This window comes from Pantherophis guttatus, chromosome 1 (assembly GCF_059756535.1).
Source record: "Pantherophis guttatus breed Tessera chromosome 1, ASM5975653v1, whole genome shotgun sequence".
In the NCBI taxonomy this organism is placed as follows: domain Eukaryota; kingdom Metazoa; phylum Chordata; class Lepidosauria; order Squamata; family Colubridae; genus Pantherophis; species Pantherophis guttatus.
The window spans coordinates 275,042,491-275,059,517 of record NC_142063.1 but is presented as its reverse complement, the minus strand read 5'-3'; the positions used below and the strand labels follow the sequence as shown (position 1 = coordinate 275,059,517).

The following is a 17,027-nucleotide window of genomic DNA, read 5'->3' as shown; positions in this document are numbered from 1 at the left end:
CTCTGAGGGAAAACTAGTGTTTAAAAAGAAGTTCTTCTAAAACTAATTAAGATGCATACTATCAGCCACAGGTACACTATATAATTCACATGTTCCCTGTTACTAAAAGTGGCTTAAGGAATTATTTCTCTAGGTAAATGAAAGACTGTCACTCATTTATTTCTGTAAGGGGAAATAAAGGTGTGGGCCTTGGGCCACTGTAATCGTGTGATTTAGGTCTGTTCTCTCCTCTAGTAATTTCAGCCATTAAAATTCAAAGCTATTTCTTCCCAGTTGCAGAGCCTCCATATGGGATCTATTGGTCATGCTAAATTTAGTGCTCATAATTCAGAACAGATTTCAGCAACTCCTTCTACATATTTATATGTATTCTTAAACACAGGGAAAGAGAGAAATGGAGAAAATAAATTATGAACTGTTTTCTATTCTGAAGTTATGTCTTTCTGTGTGTCAATTCAAGTCCACTTCTGACCGGACAGATTTTAGAGAGGATTGCTACCGAATTCAACCAGTTGCAATTTCATGCAGTACAAAGCAAAGGAATGCCCCTTTTAGATAAGCTGAAACCAGTAAGTATATTGACTTGTTTAAACCCGCCCCGCCCCCGCCCCGCCCCCCCCAAAAAATACCCCAGCAACATTGCTTTCTATTTTATTGCTTTCTATTTATCTTTTTACTAATCAGCTTTAAATAGATTTGAGTTACATGATGCCATCCAAATGAATATGTGGTCTTTGGGGCTTATTTGAGATCAAAACAAAACTGAAAAATATAAAATATATTGGTTGTTAAAACTCCTGTCACCTAGAAAAGTCAAGGGAATGTACAGTATTTATTCAGTTTACATTTAACTTTAAATTAATGAAAAGCAATCCATTACTCAGTTATTAAATACAGTGTATTTCAATAAGTATATGCTTCAATTACTGAAGAAATGCGTCTTAAAAAATAATTGTTTGTATTTATGGTAACGTTTAGATTTGAATATTAATTAAATGGAATCTTTGTTTCCTTTTCTGTTGCTATATTATTCTCTTGCTTGCAGTAATAGAAACAATAAAGTCTCATGATGCCTTAAAAACTAACAAATGCTTTGTCACTTAAACCTCAATGGACTGTTAGTCAGCAAACCATGACTGATAATCAGTTTGTTTAATCTGATACTAATTATATTATTCTTGAGAATAATATGTATTTAAATAAATTAACAGTATTAATTAATCTCATTCATTTTTCCAATACAGTTAACAATTATCCTCATTCTATTTTGAAAATCATAGCGTATAGTTGGCATAACAGCAACACTGCAGCAATCTCTAGAAGGACTGCTATTAGAAGGACTTCAGACCTCTAACATCGACATAATACGACATTGCCTACGTACCTATGCAACAATAGATAAAACGCGGGATGCCGAGGCATTAGTTGGTGAAGTCCTTGTGAAGCCATATATAGATGAGGTAAGTGATGCTAGAGGGGACTGATGGAAGAACAGATACTATCCATATCTGAGACTCTTGTTTTTTTCAAAAGGAGGAAAAGAGTGAATTACTTTTTTATGCAAGTATTAAAGCAGAGACTGGATGGACAGAAATTGGAGATGGATATATGTTAAGGATACTTTAAATTGGATTTCTGCACTGAGCAGGGATTTGGACTCGGTGGCTCTCCCAACTCTACTCAATAGCCCTTCCAACTGATTTTCCAAAAGATAGAGCAGAAAGTAGTACGATTATTACTTGATAGAATTGAGGTTACCAGTGATAAAAGAAGGCTGTTAATTTTGTTATGTGTATTAAAAATTACACATAAATGTTTTAGGCTGAATTAACCACTATCCTCCTCCCATGAAATTAACATAATTGAGCATGCTGTATAAATACAGGGATGGGGACAAAGTGTCTTTTTTTTAAAAAAAATCTGAACTTTAGTTTGAGGTTTGACATTGAGGCTTTTTCATAGGTGATTGTAGAACAGTATGTTCAGTCTCATCCAAATGGTCTCCAGACGATGTATTCAAAATTGCTGGAGTTTGTTCCTCTCCATTGCCGTCTCTTGCGTGAGGTAACAGGAGGAGGTATTTCAAGGTAATTCAAATCTCTTTTTTTGTTGTTAAATTTTGTTAACAGATTTCTGTTAATTTCTGGTAAACAGTCTTTAAATCATATGAACAGCGGCTCTGATGGCTATGGAGAGATCTTTAGTATTCATTATCTTCAGTAATAAATAGATATCTTGTAACCTGCTGACTGTATTTTTTTGCAATGTAGCTCATTTTAATGACTAAGAAAAAATAGTGTCAATATTCTGTTCTCACTCACTTTACCATGACTAATACTTTATATTTGTGATTAATCATGCGAAAAATCACATTAGTTATATGTCATCTTGAAAATCTAGTCTTATCCTTACTTTACTTGGCATAATGATTTTTTTTTCAGTCCTACTTTCAAGTTTTTCACATAGGATTCATTTCTAACTTTTAAGAAGTATTCTGCAATCAGTTTTTCTCACCAATTTTTCTGAATGTTATCCCCAAAAATAATATTGCTGAGAGATGTAGGGCTTTAATTTAATATATTTTCATTGTGGTTTGGATAGTTACTATTGGATATATTTTAATTTCAACGTAGTATTTATGTATGTGAATGTGGCAGAGAATTATGGTATTCCTAGGCAGGACCATGAAAAGCTATAACTCCACTTGTTTCATGTTTTCTGGTTTGTTTATGAGGGCCAAAATCACCTCAAGAGATATAGCCAAGCTAATGTATTAAATTTATCACATATTATGAAAAATGGGTGATAGTTACATTAAAGAATATATAGGCTGGAAGATAGTTTGTTTCTTTCTACAATTTGTAAAATGATCTTTAAGTTTTCAAGGCAGGTTCTAACAGTTTTAAAATGATTTTCAAATTTGCATATACAATAACAGTAACAGCTATGATATACAATAAATTTCTAATTCAACTATATGTTTATTGCAGTCTAATAGAATACATTCTTAATTCATAGTGAAATAAAATGAATTCAAGGCTCCTAAATTCATTGGTTAACAGAATGTTTAATATTTGTTTGTTTGTTTGTTTATCCACCTTTATTATTTTTTCTAATAACAAAGGTGGTAAATATATCTAACTTATGTTCTTCCTCCCATTTTTCCTACAACAATAAGGTAAGGTAAGTTGGGCTGAGGGACAGTTACTGGCCCAAAATCACTCAGCTAGCTTCCATGGCTAAGGCGGGTTTTGAACTCAGAGTCTCCTACTTTCTAGGCTGTGCCTTAACCACTAGACCAAACTGGCTCTCTAATTGTAATTATTAATTATAATTATTAATTGTGATTGTTAATGCAGCAGTCAGAATTATTGATGTTTAAAATTTACCTAAATGGACTACAGAAATACATTTCAAATTATTTGGTGTGATGTTCTTCATATGATTTTATATTTTGCTAATACTTAAGTTTCTTAATACATCCAGCAGTTTAGTCTTTTATGTTCACTTAAAAATTGTTACTATTTATTGTGTGATAAGCTAGAACTACAGTGATTTTATTTTCTTTAGATTGCTTAGAGATTACTAGCAACTACATAATGTATTTAAATCTATTATTTGATTTTACACAACTTTAGAAATTAGAATTCTGGGAGGAAGAAAAAGTTTCTTGTATCATTCTCAAGGCCACTGTAAATGTAACTGTAACTGGAGAAGCCAGGCATCTGTTGAGATGTGTCCTGCATTCACACATAAAGTGCTGGAGGCTTTAATAACATGAACATTTAACATTAAAAGGGGGGCTTGTTTGAAAGGAAATTACATCCTTGTTGCATCACCTGTTGTCATCCCAATTTTCACAGTTCAATTCTACAAACTAAGTTGGACTTGGATAAAAAGTGTTACAGATGGAGAGCATGCAGAAAGTCTCTGGATATGGACAGGATATGAGCACACACACAAAGCACAATGCCACTGGCACTGCAGTAATTCAACTGCAGTCCCACATTTCATTTTCATTGGAAGAGAATGAAAGGATAACATTGAGAACTGCCTATCTAGAAGCATTCTTTGGCTTCAGTTTGCAGTGATATTGCTCATAATAGTTTTTATTCAGGTTCCAGAAATGTATTGGCATGCTTTCTTCTTTATGCATCTGGAACAAATTTCAGAAAAATAACTTAGTAATGTTCCTTTACATTTGCAATACTGTTTTATACATTGTGGACTACAATGTAACCAAGTTGCCACTGTGCTATATATTAATATATGTTATAAAATGCCTACGTATTATACTCAGGTGGTTCCTATGGCCCCTATGCTCAAATGCCACCTCTTTGCAAAGGTATATTTGTAAAAAAAATATTAAAAAATAAAATAAAAATATTCATAGTGTTAGAATCCAATGCATTTTACAATTGCTGGAAATCCACAGTGTTCAAGAAATCTGTTACTAAAAATGTCTTGCAACGTATGCAATACTCTTTGTAAATTCTGATTTTTTATTAGAGCTATTTATAGCAGGAATATTGATTTAATCTTGCAGTGAAAGAGGGAATACGGTTCCTGGATATGATTTCTTGGTAAATTCTGTTTGGCCAGAAATTGTTCGTGGTTTAGAAATTAAATTGCCGTCTATGTTTAATCCTGGAAACCCAGATTTATTTCATGAGGTAATTTTAAATTTATATATTCACCACAGTTTGCAATGATGAACCAAGGGATACAGACTGTTAGACTTAACTACTATATATTTAACATAGTTTGTTCAATTGCAACTAACTTATGTTCTTCATTTATATAGATGAATACTGTCGTAAAAAAAATGTTCGTACTTTGTAATATGAACTGGGGTATGGTGAACAAACCATAGGAGACTTGTAACATTCTGATTCAGCGCAGTTTTATGTAAATGTAATCAAAATAATTAGTATATTATTCTCTCCATGTAAACATCTCCATTGCTAATAGGACATTGTTTCTAGTTTCATAGTCTTCAAAATGAGATAAAAGTGATGTGTAGAAAAGTAAATGATGCCAGTTCTCCTGTAAAGAAATTTGACACACAGCTTAATGCATGCTTTTTGTCTTCAGAAATACAACATAAGTATGGATTTTATAAGGAAGTTTGAACGGCAATGTGGTTCACAAGCCAGCGTAAAAAGATTGAGGTTACATCCTTCCTACCAGAGCTTTAATGATAAGTGGAATTTGTCAGTTTATTTTCAAATAAGGTCAGTGTCTTAGTTTTATGCTTAGATGATATAAAGAATATTTTAAAATATGCAAGTGAAAAGATGCATTAAAAATTAGCTTCTCCCTTTTGTCCCCCAAATGTAAGGGGAAACTACAAAAAGTTCTGGAACATCTGTCATCTGAATTTACAAATGCCTCTTATTTTAGAACTCTTGTTTCTACCCATGTTTATGCAATTTTTATTAATCAGTTTAAATAATTAAACATTAGATGACTAGGATTTTTGTAGTCTGTGACAACTCGGTTTAGAAGTGAAAATGAAGCTATAGCATGGAAAAGAAGATTTTAAATTATTCAGTCTAAACTGCAACACTGTGTAATAAAACCTCTTGATTAATTTTATTGAAACTTTTCACTTTTGTGTGATTTTAGTTTTGCAGTCTGTGGCATTCCTCCAGAAAAATTGGTGGAAATTACAATGAGTTCAGTTAAACAGAAATAAGATTTTACATACTGCCAACACTTAAGTTATTTTCTGAAACAAGCCTGATTGAAAAAGTCTTCTTAAAAGTTTATCATTCTTTTTAAACAAAAGTGTTCAAGGTATCAGAATGAACTATTGATTTCTGCCTCCTAGAACTATTTGCAGAGCTTTGTGCCAGTGTCCATTGCAAATCAGTGGAAAAAGGAAAGTTTTTTGGTCAAAAGACCTAACTGTAGGTCATTAAAAAGAATTTCTATGCTATGTTTTTTTCCCCTGCTGTGGTGTAGAGTATAAAGGAATTGTAGGCATAATTAAGAAGCAGTTGTCCTCGTTTCTTCCAAGATTCCTAATTGTAATTTAGCTCCTCTCAAATAATACTGAATTTGGTCCCAGATTACAAAATCTCAGTTGTTGGATTGAAAGTTACAATGAAAACAAGAGAGATTATAAAAATCTGTGCCAAAGCTTATGAAGAGGCCTCAGAGGTCCAGAAATTTTCCCTCTTCTGCAAATCCTTTTCACTTGTTATCTGACTAGCAATTCAGATATATAAACAAGAGCTATGTTGCATGCAACCTATTTATCCACTCATCTGGATCTCTTTCTCTTATCATACAGACAGTGATGCGTCATGCATCTCCTAATCTTTTCTGATCACAGGATTCATTTAATAATAGGCATGAGTGCTTTTGGGTGATAGATTCTGTGAGGAATCTCGTCAAAAGAATCTCTTGTCCAGTTCATTTATTTAGATTAATCATGATTTTAGTTTTTTATTGGCTTTTAATTGTTTCATATTTTATTTTGAAAGAGAGATAGATAAACAAACAAATAAATGCAGCATAGCGTATATATTAAGTAAAAGCACCATGAATTGACCATTTCAATAATAAAGATACTAAGATTTCTTAAGGTTAAAACATCTGGAAAAGTGAACCAGTCTTTAGCTAATACTAGGAAATCATCACAGAGAAACCAAGTTGAACTTATAAGTGGTGATTCCACAGCTGGCATGAATTAACTAGAAATATCTTCTTGTGACATTCAGATTTGAGATGCAATTGATAGGATTAGATTGATAGCTTGCATCACTAAATTGCCAGATGTTAATTTACTAACCTTACTTTCACCGGGGTTTCACAAAACATATTTTGTGGTTCTTTTAGATTTAGAGAAATTGCAGGCACTTTAGAAGCAGCTCTTTCTGATGGCTTAGAAGAGGCTCCAGGTAAAGCTTTTCTCTTTATTTAACACCCGTGGCTCATGCCTTTATATTTAGATAACATAAGAAAAATATGTATTTTCCATTGCTGGGATTTTTTAAAAATCTTCATATAAAAAGTGCTGCTCTGCTGACCAGAAATTTTGTGATAGTGATAAGCTCACATTATCACGATCCATGTAATATGTCCTTAGAACAAAACCAAACTAATTGAACAAAAGAAGAGAAATATATGTTTAAATGTTGAAATAGAGTTTCTTTTATTACTAGCATTTGACTAATGGCAGAATTGACTAGTAGTGTTTCCCACTAAATAAAGAACTATTTATGGGTAGCACTGATGAAACAAAAGATAAATTGTGCCCCCGGTTTCTACTTTGTAGTTTACTGTCTGCATCCATCATTTTATAATATTGGATAGTGCTTTTTACAGAATAAGCTGGCTCTTAAGGAAGCCACAGTTTCCCCACTTTTCGGTCTCCTTTGCTATGTAATCTTTGTAAATCGTGCTTGCCTTTTATTTGCAAGTGCAAAGTTAGTCAAAAGATGGCTACTTGCTATCATTGAGATTGGGGGGTGGGGGTTTGTTAAATAAATGAGCCTTCACCAGCCGTGAGGGAAGAGTGGCAAAACCGTCTCCCCCTGCAACTGGCTGGAGAGAGGAATTTCTGAGTTGCAGAAAGGTGCACAGATTTTCCACCAAGGGGACATCCCATAATCAACTTCCGAGGAAATGCTGTAAAACTGCACTTGCAGGGTTTCCTCTGAAGAAGGCACTGTGCCAAGAGTGAAGCCTGGAGGTTAGAAAATAAAAGCAAAGTTAATAGGATGAAGTTTTAAATGTAACATTGATCATAATTGAACGAACTCTATTCTTTCTTGGCAGCTGGAAGTTCATATTGCCTTTTGGCAACACACATGACATGGGCTAGCTTACAGAAGTGCTGGTCAGCTCAGATTTTTCTGCCATTGCTAACTGATCGATTATGGAAGCTTTCACTGCAGATTCTAGCCCGCTACTCAATCTTCATTAATGAGGTGAGAAAAATGGGTTTGCTTAATTAATTGATTTATTTTAGCTCACCTTTATCAGTTCATAAGTAAACTCAAGGCAGCAAACATCCATAATATTCTTTTGATAATAGTCATAATAGTCTTTTGATTTTGCTTGCAACAACAAACCAGTGAGGTGGATTGGACTGAGATGGAGAGAGTGACAGGTCCAGTCACCCAGCCAACTTTTCATGCTGAGAATCTTATGCAAGGAATATTAAAACAATTTTATTTGTTTGTTTGTTTGTTTGTTTGTTTGTTTGTTTGTTTATTTATTTATTTATTTTTAAAATTTTTATACCGCCTCCTCTCCCGAAGGACTCGGGGCGGTGAAGAGCCAAAATTAAAAACACACAATACAAATATTAAAATACTTTAAAACGAAATTAAATTTATCTTTGGCTTCCCCAATTTAAAACCCCTTACCCATAAAATTCCCCAATTAAAAGATTTTTAACCCAGCCCGGCTTGCTGAAATAAAAAAGTCTTCAGGGCCCGGCGGAAGGTCCGGAGGTCCGGGATCAGTCGTATTCCTGGGGGTAGCTCATTCCAGAGGGCGGATGCCCCCACAGAGAAGGCTCTTCCCCAGGGGATCGCCAGCCGACATTGCCTGACAGACGGCACCCTGAGGAGGCCCTCTCTGTGGGAGTGTATTGGCCGGTGGGAGGTTATCGGAGGCAGAAGGTGGTCTCGTAAATAACCGGGCCCTAAGCCATGGAGCGCTTTGAAGATGAGAACCAATACCTTGAAGCGCACCCGGAAGACCACTGGAAGCCAATGCAGCTTGTGCAGGAGAGGTGTCACGTGGGAGCACCATGTCGCCCCCATAAGTACCCGCGCGGCCGCATTCTGCACCAGTTGGAGCCTCTGAGTGCTCCTCAAGGGGAGCCCCATGTAGAGAGCGTTGCAGTAGTCCAGGCGGGAAGTAACGAGGGCATGAGTGACCGTGCATAAGGAGTCCCAATCCAGAAAGGGGCGCAACTGGCGTATCAGGCGAACCTGATAGAAAGCCCCCCTGGCCACGGCCGTCATATGCTCTTCTAAAGACAGCCATGTGTCCAGGAGGACACCCAAGTTACGCGCCCTCTCTGTGGGGGCCAATGTCTCGCCCCCAACAGTCAACGATGGCACCAGCTGACTATATCGGGACACCGGCAGCCATAGCCACTCAGTCTTGGAGGGGTTGAGTTGGAGCCTGTTCCTCCCCATCCAGACCCTCATAGCCTCCAGGCACCGGGACATCACTTCAAGGGCATTGTTGGGGTGGTCTGGGGTGGAGATGTACAGCTGGGTATCATCAGCGTACAGATGGCACTGCACCCCAAAACCACGGATGATCTCGCCCAGCGGCTTCACATAAATGTTGAACAGGAGAGGCGAGAGGACCGACCCTTGTGGCACCCCACAAACCAGGTGCCTTGAGGTCGACCTCTGCCCTCCAGCCAACATGGACTGCGACCGGTCAGAGAGATAGGAGGAGAACCACCCTAAGACAGTGCCTCCCACTCCCAATCCCTCCAACCGGCGCAGCATGATACCATGGTCGATGGTATCAAAAGCCGCTGAGAGGTCTAATAGGACCAGAACAGAGGAACAACCTCTGTCCCGAGCCTCGAGAGATCATCTACCAACGCGACCAATGCCATTTCCGTGCTGTACCCGGGCCTGAAGCCGGACTGGAACAGATCTAGATAGACGGTTTCATCCAAGTACTGCGGGAGCTGTCGCGCAACCACACTCTCAACAACCTTCGCCAAGAAGTGAAGGTTGGAAACTGGACAATAGTTTGCCAAAACAGCTGGGTCCAGAAAGGGCTTCTTGAGGAGGGGCCTCACCATCGCCTCTTTCAAGGCAGGAGGCAAGAAACCCTCACTCAAGGAAGCATTTATAATCTTCTGGAGCCAGCCTCATGTAACCTCCCGGGTAGCCAGCACCAACCAGGAGGGACACGGGTCCAATAAACATGTGGTTGCGTTCAATCTCCCCAGCATCCTGTCAACGTCCTTGGGGGTCACAGGGTCAAACTCATCCCAGGTAACAGTCTCAAGACACACCTCGGACAACCCGCCTGTACTCACCCAGTCAGAGTCCAAGCCTTCCCGAATTTGAGCGACTTTATCATGCAGATAATGCACGACCTTGCAAGTTAATTAAACTGATACAAGATTAGCACCTACCTTTAACAAATAACACCAAGTTTTGACAAACTAAGATGAATGTTCATGGGATTCTCTCTAATATTACTCTTTGTCACTCTTTTTGTAAACGGAATAGCTTCTGCTCAGGCCTGTGTCTAATGAAACTGTGAAAGACCACAAAAAAACATTGGCAAGCAAGGAATCCCCACTGAACTCTGTTGAAGATCAAGGAAATGAGTCTTATCCAGATGCTCAGCCCTTACCTTCTCTATCTACCACTCAGCTTGTGTTTGTTGCTGCAGATTTGGATCGACTTCAGGAATGGGTTTGTAGATATTACTGATTTACATGACTCTGACACAGACAACCTACAAATATGATGTGTCCTGAAGAAAATTATTCTTTACCATTTGTGGCAGCTGCTTTGGTTATCAACTTTTATCTTGGTTTCTTATCATTGAGGTAAACGTAGTACAAGTGATGTGTTCACTCCTTTAGTTCTAGAGGTTCAAATCAAATTGTTTAAAGTAAATACATTTTTATTCTTTTTCCATACTTGGTTAAACAGCTCATTATTATTATGTCAGTACACCTGTTTAAGGGGGCATGGGTTGTGCACAGATACAGAATCATGTCACTGGTGCCTTCTTTATTTGATGTATGTATTTCAGCAAAGAGAATTGCAGAAACATTACAAGAACTTTTCTGCATCGGTATGTCAGATATGTGAAGGTTATGTACTCATAACACCTTGCATGTTTTTCATTCAGCTTCCTGAACTTTTGGAAATGATCAAACCAAAACTTGACATGATTGGCTTCAAGAATATAGCTTGTATCTCAGGTAAAAGATTTGTGTATCTCTTTCTCTCAATGTATTCAACTTTCATAAATATATTTTATCAGGCAATGTGTTTACAAAGACAGAAAACATTAAATTGAATGAGGAAAATTGAAATTGAAGTAATTTCTCAATGTTTGAGGGAATGGATTTGAAGATGATTCCCTACAGCCTTGCTTCTTTTCCCTCCCTGTATCTTTGGGATAAAAACATTACTGGTTCTTAAGCATATTTCTCTGCTAGTGTTTGCAGATCTTTCAATTACATTTGTAAACGACTTGATTCTAAAATGAAACAAAAGGGGGAATGTATGGAGGTGACTGAAGGAGGGTTGGGGAATTCTGACTCACTTGGACACTTGCCAAGTACAGTTAAGAGAGCAGGTTTTAAAACCTGGTCTTTTATATCTCTATGAAACATAATATCAGTTTGTATCATAATATATAATGCTAAGTAGTACAGTTGTATCATAATATATAATGCTAAGTAGTACAATCCGGCTCTTTTTGTATTTGTTTTTAACTGTACTTCAGAGGAGTTGTAAAATAGCCATATACCTTAAGATTGACTTGGGGTATTTAGATTTTACCATGTATAAATATATATATTTCTTCAATAGGAGCACTAGAAGACTCAAAGAATTCTTTACTAGGTTCCTATCCAACCTTAAACAGTAAGATTATTCAGGACTTAAATGATTCCTGCTTTAGCTGCTTGAAAAGTGCCCTGGAAATCCCAAGACTCTATAGAAGAACTAACAAGGTATTTTTTTCCCCATTTGAAAATACATGTGTGTATATGTACGGACAATATAAATGGCCATTATAATAACTATTATAATGGGGTCCTCTAAACTGTGTGTGTAGAGGAATATAAATGTTAATATAAAATAACCTTTAAGTCTGCAAAGATGCCTGTACTCTACGAAATTGACAAAGAGTCAGTCTCTCAAAGGCTATTGAAAGAGAAGCTGTATGTAGTATCATATTCATATGTCCCCATTATCCACTTCCATGTTTTTCTATTTCTATTATTTTCTATTCTTCTAACTCCATGTTGACCTAGGAAAGAGAGGGTGATGTACAAACTAAAATACCCTTCTGGTTCCTCTTGACTCTTATCGCACTCCGATTTTCTAAAGCAGAATCTGGCAGGGCATCAATGCTGTTGCTTCCGTCAATAGACATCTCTTTTCCAGATAAGTGGTTATTAGCTGACAAGGAACTGTCTCAGAAGTAAATAAAGAGACCCAACATCAGAGGTCTCCTATTTCCCACTACAGCCACCTATAGAGGAAGAAAGCCAGCACTGCCATTAATGTGCTAGAATGGCTCAAACTGTGTCATACAGTACTTGGCTTAATTCCAATTTGCTGCTACTGAAACTGTTAAGGTTTTTGATAGTACAACTGATTGTTCAGGGTTAAATCCTTTGACTAGGTATTTCATTTCTTTGTCGGCTATTTCTGTTTGGGTCTACATGTGTTAATTCGGACACAAATTGGGATAATTGTGATTGGAAAAATATGTTTGCTTGAAAGACCATGTAGGTGTGGCATGCTTTGCCATTTTTCTCTAGAAACCAGAATTGCCTTAAATATTATCACAGATTATTCATTGGAATGTTTGTCTGTTGCTCCTGAATAATTTTAAGACTGCTGCGCATGAGCAATTCGTCTTTCTAAATGGTCATGTTAAGGTTTGCTGTAGATGCTTAATAAGGTTTTCTTTTGTTTTTTTTTTATGTCACATCTCATACATCAATAATCAGGAAGTGCCAACCAAGGCATTGCCCTATGTTGACAGTGCCCTTAAACCTTTCCATCAACTGAAGAATGATTACAAAGATACATTAAAGCCAGCTGTGATTGAGCAATGGCTGGAAGGAGCCCTCAATACAAGCACCCAGAAGTAAGTGACATTTTAAGTAGAACATTGCCAGACTAACTCTATAGGAAGTTGTTGAAAATTCAGAGATTATTTGCATCCACAGCTCAGTACTGTGAATCAAAAAGTGTTCCTGATAACCTCCATTAAAATGACATAAGCCTCCTTGGAATCTCCATTCACATCTCTAAAATCCAAATCTTTACATATAAATAAATAAAATATACATGTGCTGCCATTTCCATGAGTAGGCCTTTGATAGCACATTTTGTGTGTGTATGTATGTGTAGAAACCAAAAAATGGACAGTTACATTGTGAAGGTTTTCTACCAGCAGAAGATAAATGTAATCGTGGACAGTCTAAGGCCGTGATGGAGAACCTATGGCACGTGTGCCAGAGGTAGCACACGTCGTCAGTTGCTCTTCTGATTTCCGGCACATGCATGTGCACTCGCCAGCTGATCTTTGCGCACACTGGAGCGTCAGAAACCCGAAGATCAGTTGGCCGGTGTGCTGGTCTTTGGTTTTCCAGTGCCCCGGCACACGTGCGCAAATGCTTGCACATTTGCGCACGTGTTCCAGTTTGGGCACTTGGTGCCGAAAAGGTTCGCCATCACTAAGAAAATTGGCATCATTTGATTCACTTTGGTGGATGTGAATTGATGTGAATATTTCTAAGAAAAGTGTGGTGACACTCTCTTAGTAGTGATGGGAAAAAAGGATAAGGCTTGTTCCTGAGTGATAACTCCTAACTTTACCCGTCATTGGTCATAATGACTGGGGCTGTTGGAACTGGAGTCCTTGATGTGAGTTTTGTTGTTTACAAATGTTTCATTACCCAACTAGGTGAACATCATGAGTCCTGGTGAGTGTGAAGTTCCCTGTTTATATACAGTAACTTGCCCTGCCAGGGTGGGGATCTTTGTAATTCTTTGAACCACATTTACAAACCATTTAAAAGATAAGGAACTACCAAAGAGAAACCAAAACCCCACCAATACTAGCAAGTCAGGTTATTGTATATAAACAGCAAGCTAGTGTTTACAAACAGAGCAGTCCTCCCTCTTCCCCCACCAGTACTGGTGATGTTACCTAGTCAGTGAATGAAATGTCTGCAAGCAAACAACCAAGCTCAGAGAGTACCAAGGACCACACAGCTGAGAGATGTGTATTCTTTTCTATTGGCTGTTGGAAGTTCGAAGGTGTGCACAAACCCTTCAGTTTGAGAGATGGGAAATTTTGATGTGAGATTTTGAAATCTCAGTAATACAGAACATATTGTGCTATCTTTAAATGAAATGCAGCAAAATACGTTTTTTTAAAAAGTCTAGGTTTACACTGCGGTGGGCCTATAGAAGACTTGTTTGTGAAATAGCAATAGCACTTAGACTTATATATTGCTTCACAGTGCTTTACAGCCCTCTCTAAGCGGTTTACAGAATCAGCATATTGACCCCAACAATCTGGGTCCTCATTTTACCGACCTCGGAAGGATGGAAGGCTGAATCAACCTTGAGCCACTCAGAATCACACTGCCTAACTGCAGGCAGCTGGTAGTCAGCAGAGGAAGCCTGCAGCAGTACTGTGTTCTAAACACTGTGCTACCATGGCTCTTAATAAGGTGACATATAAGGTGATATATAAGAACTATGGTCGGTCAGCAGAGGCAGTAATTGCTCTGGCGGACCAATGGACTGCCTTGATGTAAAGACCTTCTTTATGTCCCTTTTTGTAGTTATTTCATACATTTCAGTTTGTTTCTGAGACTTAAGCCTGTGTGTCTTTTGAAATTCTGTACCATTGAAATACAATAGGAGTATTTTGTTGCAATTATCTATACTATGTACAAAGGAACCAGAATGTTGTGGCGATATTCTAGGGTTTAAGAATCATCCTATGGTATAGATAAAAGCTAAAGTATAATTCAAACAGGGCATGTTCCAGGCTAAAATCAGTAATTTTCAGTTACTGTTGAATTGAATGGGAGAGAAAGAGCGTAACTTCATTTCTCTATATTTACTTACTTACTTTCTATATATTTACAGGGCTTTTCTTCCTTTTCAATAAATTTACAGACATTTCTAAAATTCTGTTTTCACTTTGTCATTATGGAATACTGAGTGTAGATTAATGAGAAAAAAAAATGAATGTCAACAACTGTAGAATCAGACTGCAAGCATCATATAAGTGAAGGGGGTCTGAATACTTTCTGAATGCACTGCATATTCTGCTCCATCCTATAGGCACAGTATAACTACTATATAGTTAGACACTCTTTTAGAATCTCCCCCTCTAAATGAAGTTCTGTCCGCAAGTGCTCATAATCTAATCCATTAATTCCTTTTCATGTAGGTACTTGGATACTGTATCTGATATTCTAAATTCTGTAAAGAAAATGGAAGAGAGCTTGAAAAGACTAAAACAAGCCAGAAAAACTGTAACTGCAAATAATCCTTCCCCTTCTGGAGGCATGAGTGATGATAACAAAATCCGCCTACAGTTAGCTCTAGATGTGGAACATTTTGGAATGCAGGTAACCTAGCTATCAAAAACAGTTGTTGTTTTTTTTTTGTTTGTTTGTTTTTGTTTTTTTGTTTTTTTGCATAAATATAGCTGTTAATGAGTTTGGCCATACAAACATCAGTTCAAAATTTTTTGGACAGTCATTCTCTCTTGCTTTTGGTATTTTTTGGCCAGTCATTTGCTGTTGCTCCAGTTCATTTCACAACATGATTTGGGGTGTGTAGGGGTGTGTGGTTGGAGAGTGTATGTGTAACTTCTTGAAATTCAATTCTCATATTATAGATTTTCTATTACATTTGAAATATGTAATATTTCAACAAAATGTGATATTTTGTTTTAGGTGGAAAAAATGGGGATTCAGCTGAGCAACATTAGAAGTTTTTCCACTCTTTCGGAGCTTGTTCAAGCTGCTAAAGATCAGATAGCCACCGAACAAACATAACATAATCTCCAGGTTTTTCATGAAGAGACCTAACTTCCAAAAAAGAAAAAAAGTTTATTTTTTATTTTTACTTTCCTTTGCCAAATACTGTTTAGCAAAAAAAAAAGTGCTTCCTAATGCAGCTTCAGCAGCAGATTTAAATGTGTCTCAAAATAGAAAAACTCATTTCGCGAAAATAAAGAAACATACAGGGGAGAACGTTTATTTTGGTTTTCCATTATATGGAAGGCAATTTATATATTTCTACGTATTCTGAAATAGGATTATGGAAATATTTTTATTTTTATTGTAAATTATTATCATGCAGAAAAAATGAATTTAAGATGATTAAAATGAACAAAAAGGATTTTGTCTTTTTGTAAATTTTGTTAGAATAAACAGTGGTGTTAAGTATGTTCCTATGACTTGTGTGTTTTTATGTTTTGTTTTGTGATAAAAATAGTAAAAATGTAGCAATGTTGTGACGACTAAGGTTAGTTTGAATCATATTACTTTGAGTTTATAAAGAACTATTCTTGGCTTTCTAAAAAGAAAACAATTTTGAACTTTTTCCTCAATGGGTGGCATCTTTTATTCTGAGTCAAAATGTTTCACTAATCCTGTGAAGAAAATCAAATGTCTCCCTGAGTGACTTTTCTTTGAAGGTGTTTTCAGACTACCTGCTACTTTTCTTTTGTTGGCATACAATAAGCAAATGATAGAGATAGAGTTGTTGTATTTATTCGATAGAGGTTTACTGTATCATTTCAAAACCTCAGAATTCAAAGCTAATTAAAGAGTTGTTTTTATAACCTTGCTAGGCATTTTAGAGTGGTTATGGGAAACTGTTTACTTCTCAGGGTCCTGGAAATCCTATTTCCATCATTGAAACTCTGAAACATTTTTTTTTCCTTCCGTGAGGTCATTATAACACAGCATGATCCCTGGAACATTGGGAGGCTAAATTGTGGCTCCTGGCTGCCATGATGTAGCCAATACCTAATTTGAAAACAGGTGAATCCTGACAGGAAGAAGTTCTGTATTTGAAGAAGTGCACATTGTCATGACTTCAGAGATAAAGTATCCTAGAATCACAGTGGTTCTTACGCTATTACTTGATATTAAAATTTTCCAATCAGAGCACTGGCAGCAAAGGGGAGAGGACCTTGCCTTAAATTAGTTTCATTTCTGCCTACCACTAGCATGCCAATCAAACAAACTATGTTTCCCTGACTCTCCATAAAGGAAAATAAAAAGATTCTCC

General features: G+C 36.9%; 1 protein-coding gene across 1 annotated transcript in view; it reads left to right on the top strand.

Moving 5' to 3' along the window:
* Nucleotides 1–16,185, top strand: part of COG2 (component of oligomeric golgi complex 2) — a 29,910-nt gene extending 13,725 nt beyond the window's left edge. Inside the window, exons 6-18 of the mRNA XM_034428369.3 lie at nucleotides 461–569; nucleotides 1,281–1,460; nucleotides 1,963–2,087; nucleotides 4,547–4,673; nucleotides 5,095–5,234; nucleotides 6,847–6,908; nucleotides 7,789–7,940; nucleotides 10,230–10,418; nucleotides 10,864–10,936; nucleotides 11,553–11,695; nucleotides 12,704–12,843; nucleotides 15,172–15,352; nucleotides 15,683–16,185. Of these exons, the coding sequence (XP_034284260.2) occupies nucleotides 461–569; nucleotides 1,281–1,460; nucleotides 1,963–2,087; nucleotides 4,547–4,673; nucleotides 5,095–5,234; nucleotides 6,847–6,908; nucleotides 7,789–7,940; nucleotides 10,230–10,418; nucleotides 10,864–10,936; nucleotides 11,553–11,695; nucleotides 12,704–12,843; nucleotides 15,172–15,352; nucleotides 15,683–15,784 (1,723 nt within the window). The 3' untranslated portion in view covers nucleotides 15,785–16,185. The remainder of the gene's footprint in view (nucleotides 1–460; nucleotides 570–1,280; nucleotides 1,461–1,962; nucleotides 2,088–4,546; nucleotides 4,674–5,094; nucleotides 5,235–6,846; nucleotides 6,909–7,788; nucleotides 7,941–10,229; nucleotides 10,419–10,863; nucleotides 10,937–11,552; nucleotides 11,696–12,703; nucleotides 12,844–15,171; nucleotides 15,353–15,682) is intronic.
* Nucleotides 16,186–17,027: the final 842 nt, after the last annotated feature.